Source organism: Anoplopoma fimbria, chromosome 14 (genome assembly GCF_027596085.1).
Source record: "Anoplopoma fimbria isolate UVic2021 breed Golden Eagle Sablefish chromosome 14, Afim_UVic_2022, whole genome shotgun sequence".
In the NCBI taxonomy this organism is placed as follows: Eukaryota; Metazoa; Chordata; class Actinopteri; order Perciformes; family Anoplopomatidae; genus Anoplopoma; species Anoplopoma fimbria.
The window spans coordinates 15,967,417-15,990,144 of NC_072462.1; the positions used below are offsets into that span (position 1 = coordinate 15,967,417).

Below are 22,728 nucleotides of genomic sequence, written 5' to 3' on the forward strand. Positions count from 1 at the left end.
CGACGTAGCCTGCCAACCATGACTCCATTAAATCACCACTCACCTGATGCTTCCTCTCCACTTAAATCAAAGGATGCTTCATGCTCTATTTGTCACACATTCTCACATTTTCTGTCCCAAGACCCTTTAGTCCTTCACTTCACCTCTGCGCTGGCTCCATCCTGTTCTGGTTGGTTCTCTGTGGAAGTGTAAAGAAAGAGGTCTCTGGGGTGGGGGTGGGGTGGGTTACACAACCAGTTACATAATACTTCTTCTAATTCTACCACTTCAAGCCTCTGCCAATTTATGAGCCCTGATAAGGAAACAAATGGGAATCGGCTCATTAAGAAACACACAATTCATACATTATGTTACTGGCAAAAACTAAAAATGTACAATAATATTGTTTTGCAGTTAAGACAATAAGTAAAAGAAAAACATTTGTATCAAAAGGGAATATCTAATGCTGTCAAAATGAATGTGTAACTAGGCAGGGAAGTGCCACCATAGTGAGAACCACATGATTATCATAAAATCTGAGTGGAGATGTGTTGTGTAAATGGAAATACAGGGTTGACATTCCATGGATATTTACAATAAAGGTAGAGTAGATACAATGCAAACCAATGCAATAAACCCTGTAATAAATATGACCCATGTGAAAGACTAATGCTATATTGTTTGAAAGTGCCTTGCCGGAGTCCTCCTAGAAAAATCATCTGTGTGCACTGGAGGACTTGTTGTTACAAACTCATGCTGTGCAGCAACATGTTTTCAAACCGAGAGGACTTTATTTCAAAGTCTTGTTCAGAAAAACTTGCCAAATATGTAAGACTGAATTTTGGGGATATGTGAATACAACAATGCACAAAAAACAAGTACAATGTTTTCTGGTGCAGATATAAAACATGTAATATGTTTTAACACTTAATTCAGTGTAAATATATAGCCTCAAGAGAACAAGCAGAGACATCATTTGATATAGTATATCTGAAGGAAATGTGCTATAGGCTCTATAAAGATTTATTTCCCTCCTTGCTTGCCTGTCAGCTGGTCAGATTATTGCAACTAACCAGCCCGGCTATTTATGGATGGATTACGATAAGGGTTGACACTAAGAGCAGAACCTCACCATTTCTTCACCATTTCTTTGTGAAGACAACTTTTGGTGGGAAAAATAAGTAATGAAGTCAGAAATGAAACTGTAATCTCGCTACAGTACCAGTCAAAAGTTTGGACACACCTTCTCATTCAATGGTTTTCTTTATTTTTATTTTTTTCTACATTGTAGATTAATATTGAAGACATCCAAACTATGAAGGAACACATATGGAATTATGTGGTAAACAAAGAAATGCTCAACAAACCAGAATATGTTTTAGATTTTAGATTCTTCAAAGTAGTTGAATAAGAAGGTGTGTCCAAACTTTTGACTAGTACTGTATATATATATATATATATATATATATATATATATATATATATATATACACACATATATGTATATATATTTTTGATTGTCTTGCAGCTACATTAGTTAGCACCTTAGCTTGTTAAATAACCTTAAGGTTAGAGCTAAACAGCTGCATTTTATATAGATATTGTTAATTATTAAATATACTTTTTTGTTTGTAGAATAAGAATAGTATATATATATTAGTATTATATATACTATTCTTATTCTACAAACAAAAAGGCTTGAATGTATATTTGATAATATTTGTGACTACTGTGATATAAACCTGGATCTTTTGTTATTGCCCTATTCGTAGTAGTTTGTAGCACTTATTGTATTCGTATTAGTCTGTTGCAATTATTGTTTTCGTAGTAATTTGCTTCTGCACTATACTTTTGCTCTGGTTTATGCTTTAAGATGCTTGTTTAAGAAAGGAGATGCACTTATGACTTCTGGTGACTAGTAGTTCTCTTGAATACCTATGTTGAATACACTTCCTGTAAGTCGCTTTGGATAAAAGCGTCTGCTAAATGACTGTAATGTAATGTAATGTAATGTACCGCATCTATATTATGTCCTGTTGTCATACATACAGTACCAGTCAAAAGTTTGGACACACCTTCTCATTCAATGGTTTTTCTTTTTTTTTTTTCTACATTGTAGATTAATATTGAAGACATCCAAACTATGAAGGAACACATATGGAATTATGTGGTAAACAAACAAATGCTCAACAAACCAGAATATGTTTTATATTCTAGATTAAATGAGAAGCTGTGTCCAAACTTTTGACATAGTCAAAACATAGTCAAAAACATCAAAACATAGTCAAAAACATCAAAACTCCTCGTCTGCTTTCTTCCTTGTTTCCTTGATGTCTTTCCTATGCAACTATATAAAGAGGCCTATTTGCTTGTATTATGCAGCTCAAGCTACTAGATTTGGAGAGAGTCTAAGCATGACAATGAAAATAAAAAAGAATAATTCACAAAGTTCACTTTTACATATAGTACCAGTCAAAAGTTTGGACACACCTTCTCATTCAATGGTTTTTCTTTTTTTTCTCTTTTTTTTCTTCTACATTGTAGATTAATATTGAAGACATCCAAACTATGAAGGAACACATGGAAATAAAAATGTTTTATGTGGTAATTCAAACAAATGTTCAACAAACCATTCAATATGTTTTATATTTTAGATTCTTTTGAAGACATCCAAACTATGAAGGAACACATATGGAATTATGTGGTATTATGGCTCAGAAACAAACAAATGCTCAACAAACCAGAATATGTTTTATGTTTTAGATTCTTTAAAGTAGTTGAATATATATATATATATATATATATACATATACACAGTACCAGTCAAAAGTTTGGACACACCTTCTCATTCAATGGTTTTTCTTTTTTTTTTCTACATTGTAGATTAATATTGAAGACATCCAAACTATGAAGGAACACATATGGAATTATGTGGTAAACAAACAAATGCTCAACAAACCAGAATATGTTTTATATTCTAGATTAAATGAGAAGCTGTGTCCAAACTTTTGACATAGTCAAAACATAGTCAAAAACATCAAAACATAGTCAAAAACATCAAAACATAGTCAAAAATCAAAACATAGTCAAAAAAAAAAATAGTCAAAAGTTTGGACACAATGTCTTCTACATTATATGGCTGGGGGGTTGCAAATGGCTTCGAGCTCAACGCGCACCAACAGATGGCAGACAACGTGGTGCACCATGTGAGGCACGCGCCCGCCTCCTCGAGATGAATCCACCTAGCGCGAGGTCGCTGCTCTGTCGCGTTCAGATAAGGAAACCATGTCGTACGCGAGGTTTGCGGGGACTCTCCTGCGGGCAAACCCGGGCAACGTCGGGAAGATACGCGTCTCACCGGGGAGATGTCGGTCCACGGCGGCGTCCACCAAGAGCCAGGAGGAGAAGGGTCCGCGGATAGATGGGTGCACCGTGGTGGAGGCTGTGCCGGTCGAGCTCATCAGCCACAGCAAACATGTCGGAAAAACGAGGTTGGAGAAAATCCACATTGACTTCGACAACACCGAGGAAGCCTACAAGAGCAAGGACAACATTGAGCTGCTGAGAAGTCTGCTGGTCTTCAAGCTCTGCACAATTGATTTCCTCGTTGATAAGAACAAAGAGGTGCTTTTTAAACTTATGTATAACTGCATAATAACAAGGTCTATGGGCATCTAAGAGTCAGTCCTACTGCTGTAAACTAACTACTGGTATTAGTTTGTTTCTGCACTGTACTTGTGTATGCTTTAAGATGCTTGTTTAAGAAAGGAGATGCACTTATGACTTCTGGTGACTAGTAGTTCTCTTGAATACCTATGTTGAATACACTTTGGATAAAAGCGTCTGCTAAATGACTGTAATGTAAATGTAATGTACTGAGATGGAATAACTTCTTATCCCTGCTTTGTTTACAGTTGATGAATCTGACCAAGAAGGTGCTTGGTCAGTGGATGTTTGAGAAGCTGATGAAAATGACCTTCTACGGGCAGTTTGTGGCAGGGGAAGATCACAACTCCATCAAGCCTTTGATTCAGAAGAATCAGGCCTTTGGTGTGGGGGCAGTTTTGGACTATAGTGTCGAAGAGGACTTGACACAAGAAGAGGCAGAGAAGAAGGAAATGGAGTAAGTATTATGTGACTGAGCAGGGGTTTAGTAAAGACAACAATGCAGACTAGTTTCTCGTTAAGATTTGTGGTTCACATTGTATGAAATGTTTAACTCACGCTTTTAAAAACGTGCACAGGTAATCCGTTTCCATGTTGATATGTGCCATATGTGCTCTGGATGAATAAACATTCGTGAGTTATGTAACTATTTGTATAACCCGGTATCACATGCCCCAAAGCAATAGGCCATCATTTCCTGACCCAGCCCATGCTCTCCAGACAATATACTCTGTAAAAGATAAAAACCTGGGAAACAGGAAAAAATACTACTGCTATAAAGAGAGACCATCTGCCCCCGCCCCTCTGAATGCATGGTTTCAATGGGAGCTGCTCACTATCAAGAGCGTTCAGGACAAAAGGGAATTTTGTTGTAATGAATAGATTTACAATGATAATGATATAAAGCTGGATCATTATAATAAATCCACTTTCACTTAACTTTTTTAGTCATTGCTTTTACAACCATTTAGGACATTTTTTAAAAGGTTATTGGGCACATTAGGTACATCCATGGCTCTGTGACTGTTTAGTAAATATTATACAGTTAATCCAAACATGTCATTTTACTCTTTGGCCCCGTTAGCCAGTATAGCCTTCCATGAAGCAGGTGTATAGAATATGCTTTCTTAGGGTCATTTAACAGTTCAAAACATATGGCACTGATATATTAATTAAACTGGTTAAAAGTCTAGTTAACCCACATTAGTTTAATACTCTGTTATTGAACTTAGGTTTTTTATTCCCTCACCTGTGTCTTTGTTACATGTTGTCCCTCTATAAATTATCTTTTGACTCCTTTATTTACATACAGAACAGTGTCAAAGACATTACAATAAATTAGAGTTTGATATGACTCAATTCTTATCTTATCACTTTAGTTATAGCCTCCGTTATGCTTCTTATAAAATTCACATGAGTCATGTAATCTACAGTATGTTCACTCCACATCATCTGACTGTATCCAAACCTAATAGTGCCTGTCCTCTATTGGCCGGCTAGGAGAGACCCCTCTCCTCTGATTGGTTGAGCAGAGGGTTGTACCTCCGGAAAAAGCAGCCAGCCTTTTAGAGTAATGTGCTTCATGGGGCACACACACGGAAGTGTTACGCAATGTTCCGAGGAGGAAGTAATCAAAAACAAATTCTCACCGGGCACGAACATACACAAGGTGAACAAAATCAAAACACATTTTTGTTTAGGATCAATGACCTTCATTAAGATCAAATTCACTGAAAGAAAAAAAGACTGTTAGGTCCATGGAGAAGACAACAGAGTAAACACAATAGTTTTCTTTGTGCCCTTTATGCGTCTATCATGTCACAGCACGTCTAGAAAATGAGATCATTATCATAACTGCATTATAAGGTCACAGCAAGACTGGTTATATGATATTTGCCTATTCTCAACACATTTTCATTCTTTAAAAATGTTCTTAGATAGCAGTAGAACAAAAAAACACAGAGACTGTGGTCGCCACTGGCATACTGTCTGATTGATTGACTGGTTTCGAACAATTCAAGTGACACGAGAAGTTAAAAAACTGAGAGAAAATATAACTGCTATAATCTCTTTATGTGTTGTGCAGGACGGAAAACTATTTTAGGTAGATGTAATTTTTTTTGCTGTTCTCTTCTGATGACAATCTCTTCTTCTTTTTCAGTTCATGTGTTTCTGAAGCAGAGAAAGGAAGTCCAGGTTTGTAGTTCAGTGGAAAATAACTGATTTATTTTATGTTATGTAGTCTAACTGTTTCCGAATGTGTTGCACAACCACCCACTGCATGCTTCATTGTCTGAAGAACTACTGTACAGTTAGCGGGCAAATTTAGCAGATGTCAAGACTGAACTACTGGTTTCCTTTTATATTCTGTTGCTTCAGCTCAGCCTGAATGCAACACTAGTCTAGTCAAGTCTCAGTGTTGGTATGTCTAGTCATGTGGCCGTGGGGGTCTGCCCCAGAGAGCACTGGTTATAACTGGTTTTAGTGGGGTCTGACATGTCCTATCCAATGGGTAAAGTGAGAAAAACATTCGGTTCATGTTACGTGGTTGATGTTTAAAACTTGAGTATATCATTCACCTACCTATGCTTTCTCTGGTCTTATTTCAAGTCTGATTTGATAATCAATGCTTATTAATCAGTAAGAAACAGCATTTTCTTTTTTACATATTCTAACTATCACTCCCTGTTGAAGTCATTTCAATGATAGTAATACTTGCTACTATATCATTCCTGATGAGATACATTGTTGAGACAGAAATTTCAATTAAATTCATTCATTCATTTATTTATAGAAGAATAATGAATCAACTGTTGTTTTAATGTTCCCATAAACCATTTGTGCTTGTGATAGATTTATCCAAAGCTTGCAGGATTGAACTAATTCTGTTCTTCTTTTAACTCCAGATGCTGATCATCGTGAGAAGAAGTACAAGGCCCATCGTCATTTCGGGGACAGGCGTGGAGGGGTTATTAGTGCTCGAACCTACTTCTATGCAGATGAGTCCAAATGTGACCACCAAATGGAGACATTCATAAACTGCATTCGAGCCTCTGGTAAGTAGTAGTAAGTAAATGGTAAATGGACTAGCACTTTTCTAGTCTTCCGACCTCTAAAAGCACTTTAACACTACCTCATTCACCCATTCACACAGATTCATAAACTGATGGCAGGGGCTACCATGCAAGTTGCCACCTGCCATCAGAATAAGTAAATATGTTTCTGAGGAAGCAGTTTAAAAAAAAAGATTATTATATTAGATATTATAAAGCTAAAACTTTCTTGTAATAAAGATATTGTTGAATTACACCAAATAAACAATAAGTGACATAACATGTGTTATCAATTTCAGGGGGAGCCTCAGCAGATGGATTTTCTGCTATCAAAATGACTGCCCTCGGACGCCCACAGTTCCTTGTAAGTTTATCTTTATGTCTCCAATATTAACTTATAAATTATAACAGTATTTAGATAACGGTGCGAATGGCCTTAGTTACCAATCACAGCACTTCGAATTCTAACACTAACAAACCATTTCGCCATTTATTACAGGTTAATTGGCAAATCTCTTTATGGTTTTTGAGTCAATGCCAGTGGATAGTATGATCATAGGTTCACGTAATTGGCTTATCACTGAAATTCTAATAGAGCACCAAAATTTGGCATCACATGAAAGTGGCAGGAAAATAAGGCAATAGGGAAACTGTGTCATGTCACACTGTCTTAACTTCCTCAGACAAAATTTAAATGTATGTGCCAATTAACAGAGAGCAAAAGCTTGTTTGTGAAAAAATCACTGACGTATCTAGCTAACCTCATCACAGTATGATTCAAATGTAATATTATAATTGTTAGTTGATTCATTGTTCTGTGTTTGAACCAGCTCCAGTTTTCAGAAGTCCTGGTAAAATGGAGACAGTTTTTCAACTTCCTTGCAGCACAGCAGGGAAAATCTGACATGATGGTTTTGGAACAAAAGCTGGAGCTGGAACAACTCAAGGTACGTCTTCAGCAAGTCCAATGCAGATTCATCAATAACTGGTGTCCATATATATATATACTTGTATCTAATATGTTCTTTAGTTGTGTTCAAGCCTTCATGACTTTAAGCGTGTCCTATGTTTAAGCAGTAATCAGCTGCAATATGTTTTTAATGACTGAAATATCTCTAAACAGGATAGTTTGTCTAAGATGGATATTGGAGCCATGGATGACATAGAGAGTTGGATCACTGGAGAGAAGCTGGGTTTGTCAGGGTAAGTTATTCACACATTACTGCAATGAACAACAAATACGTCACATTAATAGCACATCAATACAATTGGGTTCATGAATCTCCGTTTAGTCATTAGGAAAGAAATGTGAGTAAACATATTTTAATATACATGTTCTCACATCTTATCGGCAGAACGATCGATCTGTTGGACTGGAACAGTTTAATAAACGATACGACGAAAATCTCCAATCTGCTCATGGTGCCAAACCTTCAGGTGAGTCATGTAAACATTAAATGGTGGGCCAAAGACTCAAATAAATTCACAGTTTGTGTCCCATGTAAGTTATTCTCACTTCAAATCAGTTTGGTCATTTTATTTGTACTTATCTGTACACTGTGACCTGTACAATAAACACAGAAAGCCTTAATGTCATCTTCAAATGGGCATATTTCTAGTAGTGATTTTTTTGTGATTATTTTCCAGTTTTAGGAGAGAAAAAAAAAACATACTTCCTGAACTTCACATTTCAGACCCTACATTTTACAGATAAATGTAATAATACATTTAATGGTCTCATAAACAGATGATGAGGATGTGAATAGATGAGTAAAATAGATGTAAGCATAACTTTTTATTTTTATTACCTCATTAGAACTCAGACTTCTTTATCATATTGTGGGAACATTTTGATACAAGTCTTGTTTTCATAAGATATGGATCTTCTTCGCACAAGATAATAACTTGCTTACGCAATATCATATCTTCAAGTAAGCGTATTATCTCATGAGGGGAAATCATAATATAATTTGGGACTTACATTTCTGCAGAGTCGCTATAAGTCGAGTTATAGTGAACATGTTAATGTAGCCAGTGCTATTGTGCGCATTTAATGAAAAGGGACTTTGGACGAAATGGCCAGCCCTACGTGTTACACACTGATTACATTTGCGGGTTTATCCCGACCAAAAGATGGCTTTGAAAGAAAATGCCAAACAGTTTGATGTTTTGTGTGTTTGTTGCGCAGACAGGCCACCTGGAGCCTTTGTTGGACATGTTTACTGCCGAGGAGGAGAGCCAGATGAAGAGAATGCTACAAAGAATGGACGTTCTGGCCAAGGTAAATATACCAAAGAAAATACATGTGCATCTAGTAAACTGTTGTAGTTTTTTTCAGGAAATACAGAAATCTAAATCCAATTTATCGCAATTACAAACTTAGTTCAAGGATATCAAATAAATCAGAACTGTATTGTGTTTGCTAAAGTGATGAACCCATGTTTGTCTTTCACATTAATGATGTCTCCCTTATAAAAGCATGTTAACATGAATACTATTTGTCTGTGCTCACCAGCATGCCATGGAGAATGGAGTTAGGCTCATGGTGGACGCCGAGCAGACGTACTTTCAACCAGCTATTAGTCGACTGACCCTGGAAATGCAGAGGAAATTCAACAGAGAAAAGCCAATTATTTTCAACACTTACCAGTGTTACCTCAAGGTGAGACCTCAGTTTTTCTTATTACATCTATTCATGACAACTTTGACTATTGATTATTCATATCTACAAATCCTTCCTTCATTTTCAGTAAAGCTTTATAATACTTTATATGGCGACATCACAGGTAGCTCTCAAAATGTCATGTTTAGATACATTTGTTTGACAATTTTGCCATATAAATCTGATTATATACAGACAGATTCAAGCATACTGACCTCTAAGGATTGTTTGGGTTTCAGTCTTGTCCTTTTGTGGGTTTTTTTTATATTATTAGGAAGCCTATGAGAATGTGACTATGGATGTTGAGCTGTCACGACGGGAGGGCTGGTACTTTGGTGCCAAACTGGTTCGTGGAGCCTACATGTACCAAGAGAGGGACAGGGCCAAAGAGATCGGCTACGAGGACCCAATAAACCCCGACTATGAGGCAACAAACAGGATGTATCACAGGTAAGTTTTGAATTATGAATAAGGCCGTTCGTGTCTTCACTAGAAAACGTCTAAATCCTAACCATCTGTCTTGATGTTTGTCCAGGTGTTTGGAGTACATCCTGGAGGAAGTTGATCACAGCAGGAAAGCAAATATCATGGTTGCAACTCATAACGAGGACACAGTGAAATTCACGCTGGAAAAGTACGTTTTGTCTCAGGCCTGCATGAAAAATTCAAAGCCCATTTGGCATGTACAGTACTGAGTGCAGATTAAAAGTGAGCATACACAAGAGCCTTAAACCTCCTGTTCATAAAGGATTACTCTTAATGGTTTAAACTAATGCTTAGGATGTTAAGCTAAGTGAAACACAGGCTTTGTCAACTTTCTAAAAAGCAATTATAGGATTTACAGAGTGAGATTGCCAAATCAATGGTGGAATACCAAACTCTTATTATGTAACAGCCGTTGACGTGTTTTTTTTTTTCTGTTTTCTCAGGATGAATGAGATGGGCCTCTCACCCTCTGAGAATAAAGTTTACTTTGGACAGCTGCTGGGCATGTGTGACCAGATCAGCTTCCCGCTAGGTATGTTGAACTTGGATACTAAAAGTACACAGTAAGTTATGGAATCAGAGACATGCGTCACATGGTCATGTGGCCATGGGAACATAGTCTCTACACACGTCAGCTTTTTAACACTCAAGGCCCCCTGACCTTATCCAGTCTACAGATATATTTGGAACAAACAACTCCAGGTTTCCATATGTCGTTTACTGTATGATTAGCGACTGTTATGTCACTTTGCTTCAGAGCAGAAACATATCACTACCCAAAAAATTAAGGTTAGGGGTACACATTAAAGAAAAATACAAAAGTCTTTGAGATGTGCAAAAACTACATTTACTCTGTATAAAAAAAGGCGCACACATATGTCTTTGCACGACAAAGAAAGTTTCAACAATGTGTTGCAAATGAGTTACAGAAAACTAATAGCTGAGGTGCTACTTAGTCAATATAAGGGCACTGAGCTTTCATTTCTAAAAATGTGTTGCAGTTCAAATAATTGTGAAATGATCTGGTGATCAGTTTTTCAAGTGAAATGAGTAATGCTGTAACAGCCCTAATCTTTCTTCCACTGATAAAAAAAACCATAATGGCTGGTTTGACTTTGTCCTATCACTTGATATGTAGTATCAAAACCCCATTTTTCATATCAGCTTTATCTTAAAACAATATTTATTCATCACAAGTTCCTTTCAAAACTAAAAAGAAAAATGTTTTAATCTACTGCACCATTATTTCAATTTAACATTGAGTCAGTTTCTACAGCTTTTTTCCCCCAAAGTTAACTTTGTCAGCTTTTGTCAGCTTAAAGAATATGTTCCACATTAAATACAGAGTCATATCATGGAATGCACACACGGTAGAAATTGATTTTAAGCAAGTCTCCTTTCTCTTTGTTGAAAATAGGTCAAGCGGGTTTCCCGGTCTACAAATACGTTCCATACGGCCCAGTCAACGAGGTCATCCCTTATCTGTCTCGCCGTGCTCAAGAGAACCGTGGCTTCATGAAGGGATCCCAGAGAGAGCGCAGCCTGCTGTGGACGGAGCTGAAGCGCAGAGTGCTGGGTGGACAGGTTTTCTACAAGCCCGTCTACTGAGTCGCAGGACAACAACATACTAACATGTGTGTCTGTAAGCATTCCACCGGCTTTACCTCCTAACTGTAGGAAGATCAATGTCTCTCCTCGGCTTGTTAGGCTGCACAGTAGGGAGGAAAGTTTTGCAGTTTTAGCGACAAATATTTAATGTCATGATTTGCGAGAGAGATTAATTTTGATTTTACCAATGTATTTAACACAGAAACATTCTGTACTTTGTGGAGGACATGTGCTGCTCCGTTGAGAATTGATGATTTATGTTTGCCTCAAAATCCGATTTAGTTTATTTAACTAAAGTAATGGGATTGTCATCCTCAGAATCAACTAAACAAACTTTTTCAAAGAACTTTTGCAAATGTTTATGCCTTAGATATACAGCGGGGAAACTGTTCTGTAGAGGCTAAGAAAAGTGTACTGTGAATGTATGGTTACCAAAGGTATATAAAATATACTTGCTTGTATATAAATAATATGTCCTTTGTTTTTAATGATAAAGGACACTCTTTGTGTGTTTTGTTTAGTGTTTATATCACATGTAGCTGTCACTCAAAAGTGCCTTATGATTGTTTTCATAAGATAAACTGGAAGCAATCAGCGACTGTACAGTTTAGTTTTTGGAATTGTTCACTCCTGCGAGGGGATTTTACCCTATTTTAGCCTATTTATTTCAGATGCTATGTGTTAAATAATAATTAATTAATTTTGCTTATTATGTTTCAGCATAGTGATTTTGATAAACGGCAGTAAAAGTAGCATCGCATACAAGGTGATCCCCATGACGCACTCATATCGATGTTCTTGGGACAAAGAACAGATCAAATCAAACACGGTTTCGGTTTCTAAAAGTAAACTGTTCTGTTTTTTTAGCTGTGGACATGTGGAAACTAGCCAACTACCTGTAACGTAGAAGTGACTGTTCAACTTGTCTCTGTCACAACAAACTCCATTCACAGCGTATTGAGTACGAGGCTGAAGTGTGACTCAATGTGATCCACTTCACGGGATCATTCACGTCTGGTGAGCTTCAATACTTGACATGTGACAGATGGTCCTGACTACATATTTGTCTGACGTAAAGATCACCTGCTGTTGATCAAACAATAACAGCAACAGATGTTCAAAGCATAAAAGCAGGAACTGTCGGTCTCTGTGTGATAAATGTTCCCAAAACATACCACGGTTACTGCTGTGATTTTCAAAGAAAGCTGCTCTAGGAATACATGCACTGTTGCATAAACTGTGTTGGAGGACAAACGGCCTGTGAGATTAATGAAAGTCATGGAAAATGTATTTTATTTTGAAATTATTTTTGGTACTGGAAATGAATAATGTAAAATGTTCTTATACCTCTTATATTCCTAAAATAAAATACTTTTAACAGTGTTGTGGAAGAAAGAGTTTGAGTGATCTCTTTGTTTTAACATGGAAAGTTTGATTTAATGAAAACAAAATGCTTACATTTTATTTATTTCACCTGGAATGATCCACAGTATTTTATGAGGTTTGTTAACACTGTCACAACTTTGGTTTAATTTGAATGCATTTCTTGGATGTTTTTATTTTCTTTGTGTTTGGTTTCCTCATCACTGCTGTTAAAGTATATTATATTTTGTATAGTTGTAAAATATATGTTATCATTGAACACAATCAAATGCAGTTAACATCAACGTTAAATCCAGGATTGTGTTAACTGTTGTTGCAGCTGTGGATGTTTGAAGTGGACGTTTACTTAAACAACACTGAGATGCAAATATCTGAAGATGTTGGGGGAGGATCTTTGAAAACTCAGAGTTACACATCATCCCCATTATAATTTTTTTTAAACATTTAACAGCATTTATATTCTTGCATAAAAGATACACAAACTCCAGCTTCTGCCTAGTAGGCCTTCCTTACTATTGCGCCCCAGAATGGATTATCTTATCTAGTTGTGACACAAATCTGGTTTTCCTCACTGACGTATTCTGATGTCAATGACATCAACTACAACTGTTGCCCCACAGAACATAGTGGGCTCCCTTTGCCAAATCAATGTGACCTACTAAATCAGACATGATTCAGCCCCAGCCACAGTCAACAGCACCTGGGTCCAGGTCTCTGGAGACTAAAATAGAAAACAGCCAGCCAGTCCCACAACAAAACACAGCAGTGTTGAGACCAAGCAGACCCTGTAGGGTGTGCTCTCTATCATCATACATTATACTTTTAATACATTAAAACTCTGCGTTTTGGTCATTTTCCACTCTCTGAACACACAATGGTAACATGTTTTAGCAACATATTTGTAGATACTGCAGTTTATAAATAAGACGCCTTTTATTAAGTATCAATCACACGGTCATCTTACTGAGTGAAAGAACATTGTAAAAAAATGTAATGGGTAGACCAGTGTTCTTATGACTGGACCAACAAGTTCTCAAACACAAAAGTAATAATAAAAAAGACGTTCATCAGTACACCCTCCATATCTGCATTCTCTGATCTGCTGTTGGTGTTAAAACGATCAAAAGCAGCATGGAAATAATGTTGCCATGGCAAATAAACATTGGTTTAACATTCACAATAACAAAGCAAAGTTTTTGTTGGGGAAAAATTACCTTGGTTGCACTAAAAGATGCAGGTTTCTTCAGATGCATATCTTACTACAGTAACAGTAAGTACCAACTCTGAATACATGAAGTAGCCTAATAACTACATGCTTAAGTATACTTTCAGAAGACACAGGCCTACAGTTTTTTTAAAGATGGTTTGTCACCCTCTGTTAGAACAAATACATCCTCAACAATGGCCTATTTTACAAACAACTTAACCCCCTGTGGGAGGAGAATTAACATCTGACTACTTTCTCTCCTCACAGCCAATGAGATATGACTTCAGGAAGTGTGAAGAGCATGTTGAACAATAGAGGGTGTTCCTTCACCTTTGTGGAGAAACCTCACTCCGACACTGCTAAAGCTGTCATCTGCAGGTAAATAGAGCTCTTTCATTGAATTTCTCCCAGACATTCATCCACACGTTGTATCATTCTCTGATTTACCATGACTTTATGTTTTGATAATCAAAAGAAGTTTGAATATTTTTTGGATAATAATTGTTCATGAAGGTAAAACATGTTAAATATATGCTTTAATTAAGTTCATGTTATTTTCTTATCTACTACAAATACTGTAACATACATAGATGTTTGATAGTTATTCTCATCAAATGGACTACATAGATGACTCTCAATGTTAAAGATAAGAAGTCAGAGCTGGTGTGCAAAGGGACATTCTACACGACAAGAAGATTAATCATCTGTCCATTGTCAACGGTAGAAATCAATTTAGATATTTAGCCATTTTCCCAAACCTAAACTTTGTTTTTCATGTAAATGTCTCTTTTCTCTTTGCATCTCTGCTGTGTGTTGTGAGGGGAATATAGGTACTGTAAACATGTTTGAAGTGTAAACATGGTGGTTTGTTTGACAAAAAGAACAATTCAGCAGTTTTACTGTTTATCTGTATTTGCTCTTCTCTATGTTCTTAGATTCATAAAATGAGCATCAGGTGATATTTCATTTAAATGTGTCAGATCCAGGCTTTCTTTATATAAAAAAAAAAAACTACTTTGTTGTAGTTATTGGGGGATGGGGTGAAGTAAAGCAGGTAATTATTGTTTTTAAGAATTGCCACAAGGCACTGAACATGTTTATGAGATTTGTGTAGCTGCTCATTGGTTCTACGTGAACACACAGCCCTGTTTTTCTAAAAAAAAAAATACATTCCCATCATAGACTGTATTCAACAAAACAGCACCTTTTCTTTTGATATACCACAAATGATTAAAGTGAAGCTTAAGTAGGTCGGCTGTTTTTTTTAAATATTATATAGGTGGAGGCTTCAAATAAGCCCAGTGGGCTTTCTGCCTCTTCCTGCACTGTAATATCATTTATCAATGTTGTGTTTTTTATATTTTTCAATTGTGCAAATAAACTAAACTAAACTAAACTGTTATGTCGGATCTCTATATAGTAAAAGTCATGGTTGAATGTTGAAGGAGTTTCACAGACATCACAGTTCCCAATGACCCGTCACACTGAGGTCATCCAGTGGCAGCATGCCGTCCAACCAGCTGCATGCGCGATATTATTTGTCCGATATTTGCATGATTTTTTAAATTTTATTAATTAATTAATTATGCATCCATCTATTTGGAGTCAGCCTCAAGAGGCCATTGGACGGACTGCAGTTATGAGGAACTCTTGTTGTTATGAGGTACTTTTGTTGCGTTTTTGTTATCATTTGGTAACAAAAACAAGTGTTTTTAAGCCAAACCATGATATGTTTAACATTATTAACATAACCAAGCACTTTTGTTGCCTTTACCCGTAGACTGCATAGCCTACACGTAACAGTAGTTTCCTAACGTTTTTGTTTTGTCCGTTAATCACGTGTTTGAACCTGCCAGCGTTCGGTTCGGAATAAAATACGTCATCCGAACGTCACGAGAGTGCAGCTTAGTTGTATGGGAGCCTGATATGGTAGGAGAGACAGGGGGGTTTGCAGCGCAACACACATCAAAATACAACAAGGTGGGTATCAGAACAGAAAGTCATGTGATGTTTTTCATTTATATGTGCATCCTCTCTTATTTATTGCATTTTCAGGTTAACGTTTGGTGCTCATGATGTCTGGCATCAAAGGATACAAGTGTGCATTTGTGCTACGAAGGCTGATTCTCTGGGTTTTATTGACCAACATCATCCTGGTGCTGTACTGCATGATGACCTCAAGCCAAGGAGAGAATAGGTAAAGATTTAAAAGGATAGCATTATTTTTTGGAGTTTAGTCAGTTGATCTGTTTTTCATCCTTATATTTTATTCATAGGGCCTCCCAACAAGACACGTGTCCTCTCAGTGGGGCGAACTTGTTGAAGAAAAATGTGAGCACCCCTCTTCAAAGCACAAAGTCAGAAGAGTGCTCCCCCAAAGTAAACATAATGTTCATGAAGACCCATAAAACTGCCAGCAGCACCATACTCAACATCCTCTTCAGATTTGGAGAAAAGCACAAGCTTAAATTTGCCCTCCCAGATGGGCGCAACGACTTCTTCTACCCATCACCTTTCCTGTGCTCCCAGGTGAAGGACTACAAACCCGGAGACTGTTTCAATATTGTTTGTAACCACATGCGCTTTGACCATCGAGAGGTTTCCAAGCTCCTGCCTCCGGATGCTGAGTACATCACCATCTTGCGCGACCCAGTGGATCTCTTTGAGTCGTCCTTCAATTATTACCACAGAGCAGTTCCTCTCACGTGGAGGATCAACGGAGAGAACAAACTGGAAGAGTTTCTAAACAACCCCCAAGCCTTCTACAGCACGGACGCTTACAACTCGTTCTACCTTAAAAATATGCTCTTTTTCGACTTTGGTTTTGAGAACAACCTAGAAGCTGATGATCCTCGTGTAATGAGGGATATTCATAACTTATCGGAACGTTTTGATCTGGTTCTCTTAGCAGAATATTTCGAGGAGTCTCTTATCCTGCTTAAGGACATGCTGTGTTGGACCACCGAAGACATCCTGTATTTTAAACTCAATGCTCGCAGGAGCTCGTCCGTATCTCATCTGACCCCTGAGTTGAGAGCCAAAGCTTTACAGTGGAACGGGGCCGACTGGAGACTCTACCAGCACTTTAATGCTACCTTCTGGCTCAGAGTGGAGGCGTATGGGAGGGACAAAATGAAACAGGAGGTCAATGAACTGAGGAGGAGAAATTCTGAGATGAAGGCCATCTGTATAGAGGATGGAGGTGCAGTTGAGGCCCAAAAGATTCAAGACAAACATTTCCTGCCCTGGCAGCCGGTTGGAGAGTCGTCCATCCTGGGTTACAACATGAAGAAAAATATTGATTTGAAATTTAGGACAATCTGTGAGAAAATGCTCACACCTGAAATACAATACTTGTCAGACCTGGGCGTAAATCTGTGGCTTACTAGACTATGGGGTTGGTTAAAAGATGCTGTTTTTACTGTTTGACTTGGATTAAAACATTTGTAACTAAAATATAGCAATATATCCTGAAACACGTGTCCGATGAAACACATACTTTCCTCATTTTAGTTTTTCGGTTTTCTTGTGATGTTATTTTATATTTGTAAACTGGAAACTGAATTCTTCTTTGGTTTCATAGAATCTGTTACATTCGGGATTTGTTTACCACTCCCAAATAGGGCTATATATAAGATAAGATAAGATAAGATAATCCTTTATTAGTCCCGCACTTTGCAGACTTACAACAGCGTAGAGTAAAGTGCACACAAGAGACATAGTAGAAGAATATGGATATCAGTTCTCTGATACCTCGACTCATCTGTTGTCTATTAATTGCTTTTTACGTTGTATTTTTCAACATTGTGCACTACACAACAAATGCTAAAAACTCTCTGTTTCAGTGTGAATAGTAAGACTCCTCCATGTTGTTCTAGTTGATACTCACATCCCTGGTAAAATTTGCATAGTGAATGTTTCAACTTTATGTGCTAAGCTTATTTGCTTAATTGTCCACTGTGAGTACAAATGTTTCTGGTATCTGATGTTAGTTTATTTTGCTTAACCTACAGTAAATAAACCAGGGAGTGACATCAGAGGTTGTTATAATGATGTTGTCAGTACAAGTTATCAGCTGGATAGACAATGCTAGTGTGCCCCCTACAGGCCTGAGGCTTAGGAGCAGTTGTATACAATGAATGTGAACGGCCTTGTATGACCCTGTTATCGCTGTTTAGACATGTCTACATCATCGACAGTAATGATGGTTATACATGGCATGAAAAGCAAATCATTTTCTTTCTGTTTATTTTTTACTTCAATTTAGGCATTAGCAAATAAGTCATCAGTTTCAAGATTATTTTTTGGTAAAAGGTGGCAGCTATTGTTTGTAGATTAAACATATTCTGCTGATTTGGCCAGGCCAGAATAAGCTATAATTATAATTTATAAACTTGGATCTTTAGGTCCAGGTTATATAGGGTAATCTGAGAAAGAGCTTTATTATTTTATGTCAACAAACTATTCATGACAATATTGGTTTCACGTAAGGCATGCATTTAGAATCCATCTAGAACGAAGATGTTCTTTCCCTGTTTAGTGAAAATATAAGTTATCCGTGGTCTAAAAGTATATTTCTCCCTGAAGCTAATACACAGTCACACAGCAGCCATTTGGAGAGACCCTGTGTACAGTACTTAGTGCATAAGAATCATAATTTGCTTTAAGGAAGGCTCGTCTGTCAATATAAATATCAGTAAAGTAGTATTTTGGGGAAAATATAATGCTCTTTATAAAGTGCGTGGGAAGGGTGTATGTAAACATACAGGTGTAAACATAATTGTTTAATATTTATTTATTGTCATACGTGGACTAACTCTATGCTTCACATGGTTATGTTGCATTATGAACCCAGAATCATCCCTGAACCATGTACCACTACTTGTTCTATGTCCCTTTATACATGCTACTATGGAAATGTTACTTAAGTAATGTGCCTTTTAATTCAGGTTTTGTTTGCCTACAACAATTTGGAAATTGATAATTGTTAAATATCTGACACAAAGTGGTGCCTTTCATTGAAATGCAGACTTCTGTCTGCCCACTTTCACATTTGCTTTCCTTTTGAGCTTTTCTCCTCAGTGTCAGTACAATATTCAAAGCTGTCGTAAAATAATGGTCCCTTGAAATGACATAATAAACCTATATAACTGCGGATGTATGAAAAGGACACCATGTATTCGTGCATTGCGTATTCGAGAAAGCTTGCAAACATGCAGTAGGCAAATAGAAACGATCAGTTTTACAAGACATTACTATTATGCAAAGCCACTTTAATGTCTTTTAACCAAGTTACTCATTTAATTTGTTTATGAGGCTGTTGACACATTTTAAGATGACATAATGTGATCAGAGTGTCAACCAGTCAACTGAAAGTCAAATAATTTGATAATGAACTGACCAAATAAATCTTGCACATGCATACCATATTAGGTATAATAAATCAAAACACTGCAACACCTGTATGACATTAACACTTTTAATTTAACCATTTACAATCTGTGAGAAGAACGAAGGCTTCACATATAACAGTAGGAAGGGGAGGACGAGGTGACAGGAACCATTGCTCCATCTTCACGGTGGTCTGGACAGTCAATCGGCTCCCACAGGTCCCGATGGGGGATGACGTTAAGCACAATGTCCACGTTGACTGATGTTTGATTCAGGAAACGATATGGAGTCCAGGAAGAATGGATGATGGAAGTGTGACAACAGTTGCACTTCAGCCTTTAGGGGAACCCGGCGGGGTCCTATTATTCGTCTTTGCTCTCATAATTGTGTTCGATGTGTTTCCATAGTTTCTAAAAACAAATCATATTTTAAGTAACGTTAGGTATGAACAGTTGTCTTCACAAACAAAGTTGGAAAAAAAGACGAGACTGCTCGACTAGGCAAGCTAGCTTAACTTAGCTTAGCTTATCTTAGCTAGCGCAGCTTCGCCCTCTGCTTACAAGGTCAGAAATAAACAAGCATTAAATCAACAAAAATACACACTCACCCCGCGATTCATTTGCTCAAAAATCGCGTCGCCACCTTGGTCAAATAGTCGTTCAAAGAAGACCGCTCCAACCATGATGGTTATAGCGAAAGTTGACGTTCTCCTGAAGAGCAGATTGTAGACGGACTTAGCCAGCGCCATGTTGGAGGAGTGACGTACTGCGCATGACCGGAAGCGGAGGCGACACTCTTGCCTGCACGCTTCCGGTTCTTAAGTTATTTGGTAGTAGGATATCCCTTTATGTGTTTTTGCGTGGTGCTTCAAAGCAAACAACACATAGGAGGACAGCGCTGTTTCACCAATGGTATGTACTCTTTGCTGTTTTAATTCAACATACAGACGTATTTAAATCAAACGTTCATTGAAGTAAAAATAAGCATGTTGCTAACGTGGACTGTTGAGGAATAATAACGCTACGGACTGATATTCAGAGATGTTAACGCTGGCTCCTATGGGTTAGTTGGTGTAGTATTTGTATATAAACTACTCGTTTAGATGCTGTCTGTATTTCTAAACCTTTTTGTACAATTCTAACATCTGAGTAGAAATTGAAGTCATAGAGGCACATTCAAAATATATGCACCTCCATTGCAAAACCACTAGATGGCAGCAATTAGTTTTCTAAATATCTTTGGTTTGTAGGCTGTTAGGCACACAAAACAAAGTAGAATATCAAGATGACGCCTTGGTCTTAGGGAAATTGTCTTCTGCATTTGTCTTCACTATTTCTATTTTATAGATAAAACTATTAATCATATTCAAGCAGAACCAATCTCAGCCAGCACAGCTCTTCACTCACCATTTGTTCACACTGATTATGTAAATGTATTTGTGTCTGTTCTCTGTCTTTCAGCAATTTAAAAGGTGACATCCTGCTGGTTCGAGCACATAGCCTGCACCATGGGGAGGAGGTACTACTGTGACTACTGTGACCGGTCCTTTCAGGACAACATGCATAACAGGAAAAAACATCTGAACGGGGTTCAGCACCACAGAGCTAAAAAGGCCTGGTATGACTACTTCAGAGGTGAGTCTTGCAGTTGAATCAAATTACATGCAATATTTGGATGGCATGTTTTAGTGTAAAATTATAAAGTTTTTTATGTTTTAAAACTATACATGAGATTTAGATTTTTTTATGCCAACTTGGCTGCCCACTTTGTGATGGAAAATTATACAAATAACCACGGATGACACTATAATTTCTTCTTTTTAGACTCTTCAGCCATTCTGTGTGATGAGCAAACAAAGAAACCCTGCAGGAAGTTTCTCCAAAAAGGTAACAGAATTGTTTGAATATACATGAATCCAATAACCAGGAACCTTGATTAAATATACCCTTTTGTAATAATTGCCTTCCTCGGATTTTGTTTTCTTTTTTTCTTTTAGGAATTTGTGATTTTGGCCCCAACTGCAGGTTTTCTCACATGTCCGAAGAGGATCTGTTTAACCTAAAAAGACAGGCGGAAGGTAAGCTGTAACCAAAGGGCGGTGCTGTCTACCAAAGCAATATACCACACATTAAATGTACATAGCATCTGCCAATATAAATAGTATCATCTAAATGATTCTTTAATAATAATAATAATTAAACATTGCACTCACAGATGTCACACAATATCAACACAGTCCAGTCTAATAGCTCAAATATAATGCTGCAGAGGGCGAGCATGCCGAGTACCTTGGGTTGGATCTTTCTCCAACATTTCTTTAAAAATATGTTATACTAGTCAAGTACAAATTGTCTAGTGCATTTTGTCCAGATTACTTTTTGAAATTTGATATGTTGACAGGACTGAAATTTAATTTCTTTCAGATGAAAGACAGCGCAGAGAGGACTTTGCAGACAGAATGATGCCCGGTCGTAGTGTAGAAGACTGGCTCTCCAGAAGGAAGAAGAAGCAAACTACACTCGGTAGCAAAGGGTATGCTCATTCATTTTTGTTTCAACTCTTATTCATACATGTTTAGCATTGTTAATGGTTATTCTTGCTGATTTATGATTTAACTGTTCCATTATTTATCTCTGCAGAGATCTAAAAGATAAGGAAGACAGCGAAGAGGGCCAAGAAGAAAGTTTCATACCTCAACAGATCCTCTCCATCCCTGACCTTCCACCCTCTCTCCTGCCTCCTCCTCCAGGCGGATGGAAAGTCAAAGTGAACACAGAATGGGCTTGAAAGATATTCACTTTGTGGTTCAAATCACTATTAAGTGGGTTTGTCACATTAATAGAAGGACTGGTTCAGAATACATATGTTGTGAGAGATGGCGTCACGTTAGTATTCCGTTGATTCTAAAAATCTCTTTGTTGCCACTTCTGATTTAAAAGATAAGAATAAAAAACACTTTCACAGTTGAGGTCACGTTTTTTTAACTATGTTGAACTTTTAATTTATTACATTTTACATAAAATTCTTACACAAAAAACTTTGGTTGGTTTGATTGAATTTTATTTCTAACCCAGCCAGCTGAAAACACCATTTTACTTCCTAAAAAGTAAAGTTGGTAGAGTAATGGTCTGGATTAAGTTTCATAGTGACATTTTTACAGTTGGAAAGTTTGTTATTTTTCCTGAAAGCTCCTTTATTCAAATACTTGAGTGCTTGTGTACATGCTACTACATCAAGTGCATGACGTTATTTCTACAAGGAAATATTTTTTTCCTCTTGTGCAGGAAGCTGAT

General features: G+C 37.2%; 4 protein-coding genes across 4 annotated transcripts; 3 read left to right on the top strand and 1 right to left on the bottom strand.

Annotated features, from left to right (window-relative positions):
- The first annotated feature begins 3,232 nt into the window (after window positions 1–3,232).
- prodha (proline dehydrogenase (oxidase) 1a) lies at window positions 3,233–12,838 on the top strand. Its single transcript, XM_054612553.1, has 14 exons — window positions 3,233–3,603; window positions 3,894–4,102; window positions 5,807–5,841; window positions 6,552–6,701; window positions 6,998–7,062; window positions 7,529–7,645; window positions 7,822–7,901; window positions 8,054–8,135; window positions 8,887–8,979; window positions 9,214–9,360; window positions 9,635–9,810; window positions 9,896–9,994; window positions 10,290–10,378; window positions 11,264–12,838. Exons 1-14 carry the CDS (start codon window positions 3,265–3,267, stop codon window positions 11,452–11,454), a joined length of 1,872 nt encoding a protein of 623 aa, XP_054468528.1. The 5' UTR covers window positions 3,233–3,264; the 3' UTR covers window positions 11,455–12,838.
- A 1,425-nt stretch (window positions 12,839–14,263) lies between these two features.
- gal3st1b (galactose-3-O-sulfotransferase 1b) lies at window positions 14,264–17,473 on the top strand (the record flags this gene model as incomplete). The annotated part of the gene is given in 3 exon segments (XM_054613074.1): window positions 14,264–14,336; window positions 16,100–16,241; window positions 16,321–17,473. Coding segments are annotated over 3 exon segments (1,368 nt in total), but the record flags the coding sequence as incomplete, so codon positions are not given.
- Window positions 17,474–19,300: 1,827 nt separating this feature from the next.
- LOC129102550 (cytochrome b-c1 complex subunit 9) lies at window positions 19,301–20,246 on the bottom strand. Its single transcript, XM_054612749.1, has 2 exons — window positions 20,043–20,246; window positions 19,301–19,845 (listed from the first exon to the last, which is right to left on the bottom strand). Exons 1-2 carry the CDS (start codon window positions 20,181–20,183, stop codon window positions 19,798–19,800), a joined length of 189 nt encoding a protein of 62 aa, XP_054468724.1. The 5' UTR covers window positions 20,184–20,246; the 3' UTR covers window positions 19,301–19,797.
- zmat5 (zinc finger, matrin-type 5) lies at window positions 20,242–22,463 on the top strand. Its single transcript, XM_054612748.1, has 6 exons — window positions 20,242–20,346; window positions 20,896–21,069; window positions 21,259–21,321; window positions 21,432–21,512; window positions 21,859–21,967; window positions 22,075–22,463. Exons 2-6 carry the CDS (start codon window positions 20,943–20,945, stop codon window positions 22,220–22,222), a joined length of 528 nt encoding a protein of 175 aa, XP_054468723.1. The 5' UTR covers window positions 20,242–20,346; window positions 20,896–20,942; the 3' UTR covers window positions 22,223–22,463.
- Window positions 22,464–22,728: the final 265 nt, after the last annotated feature.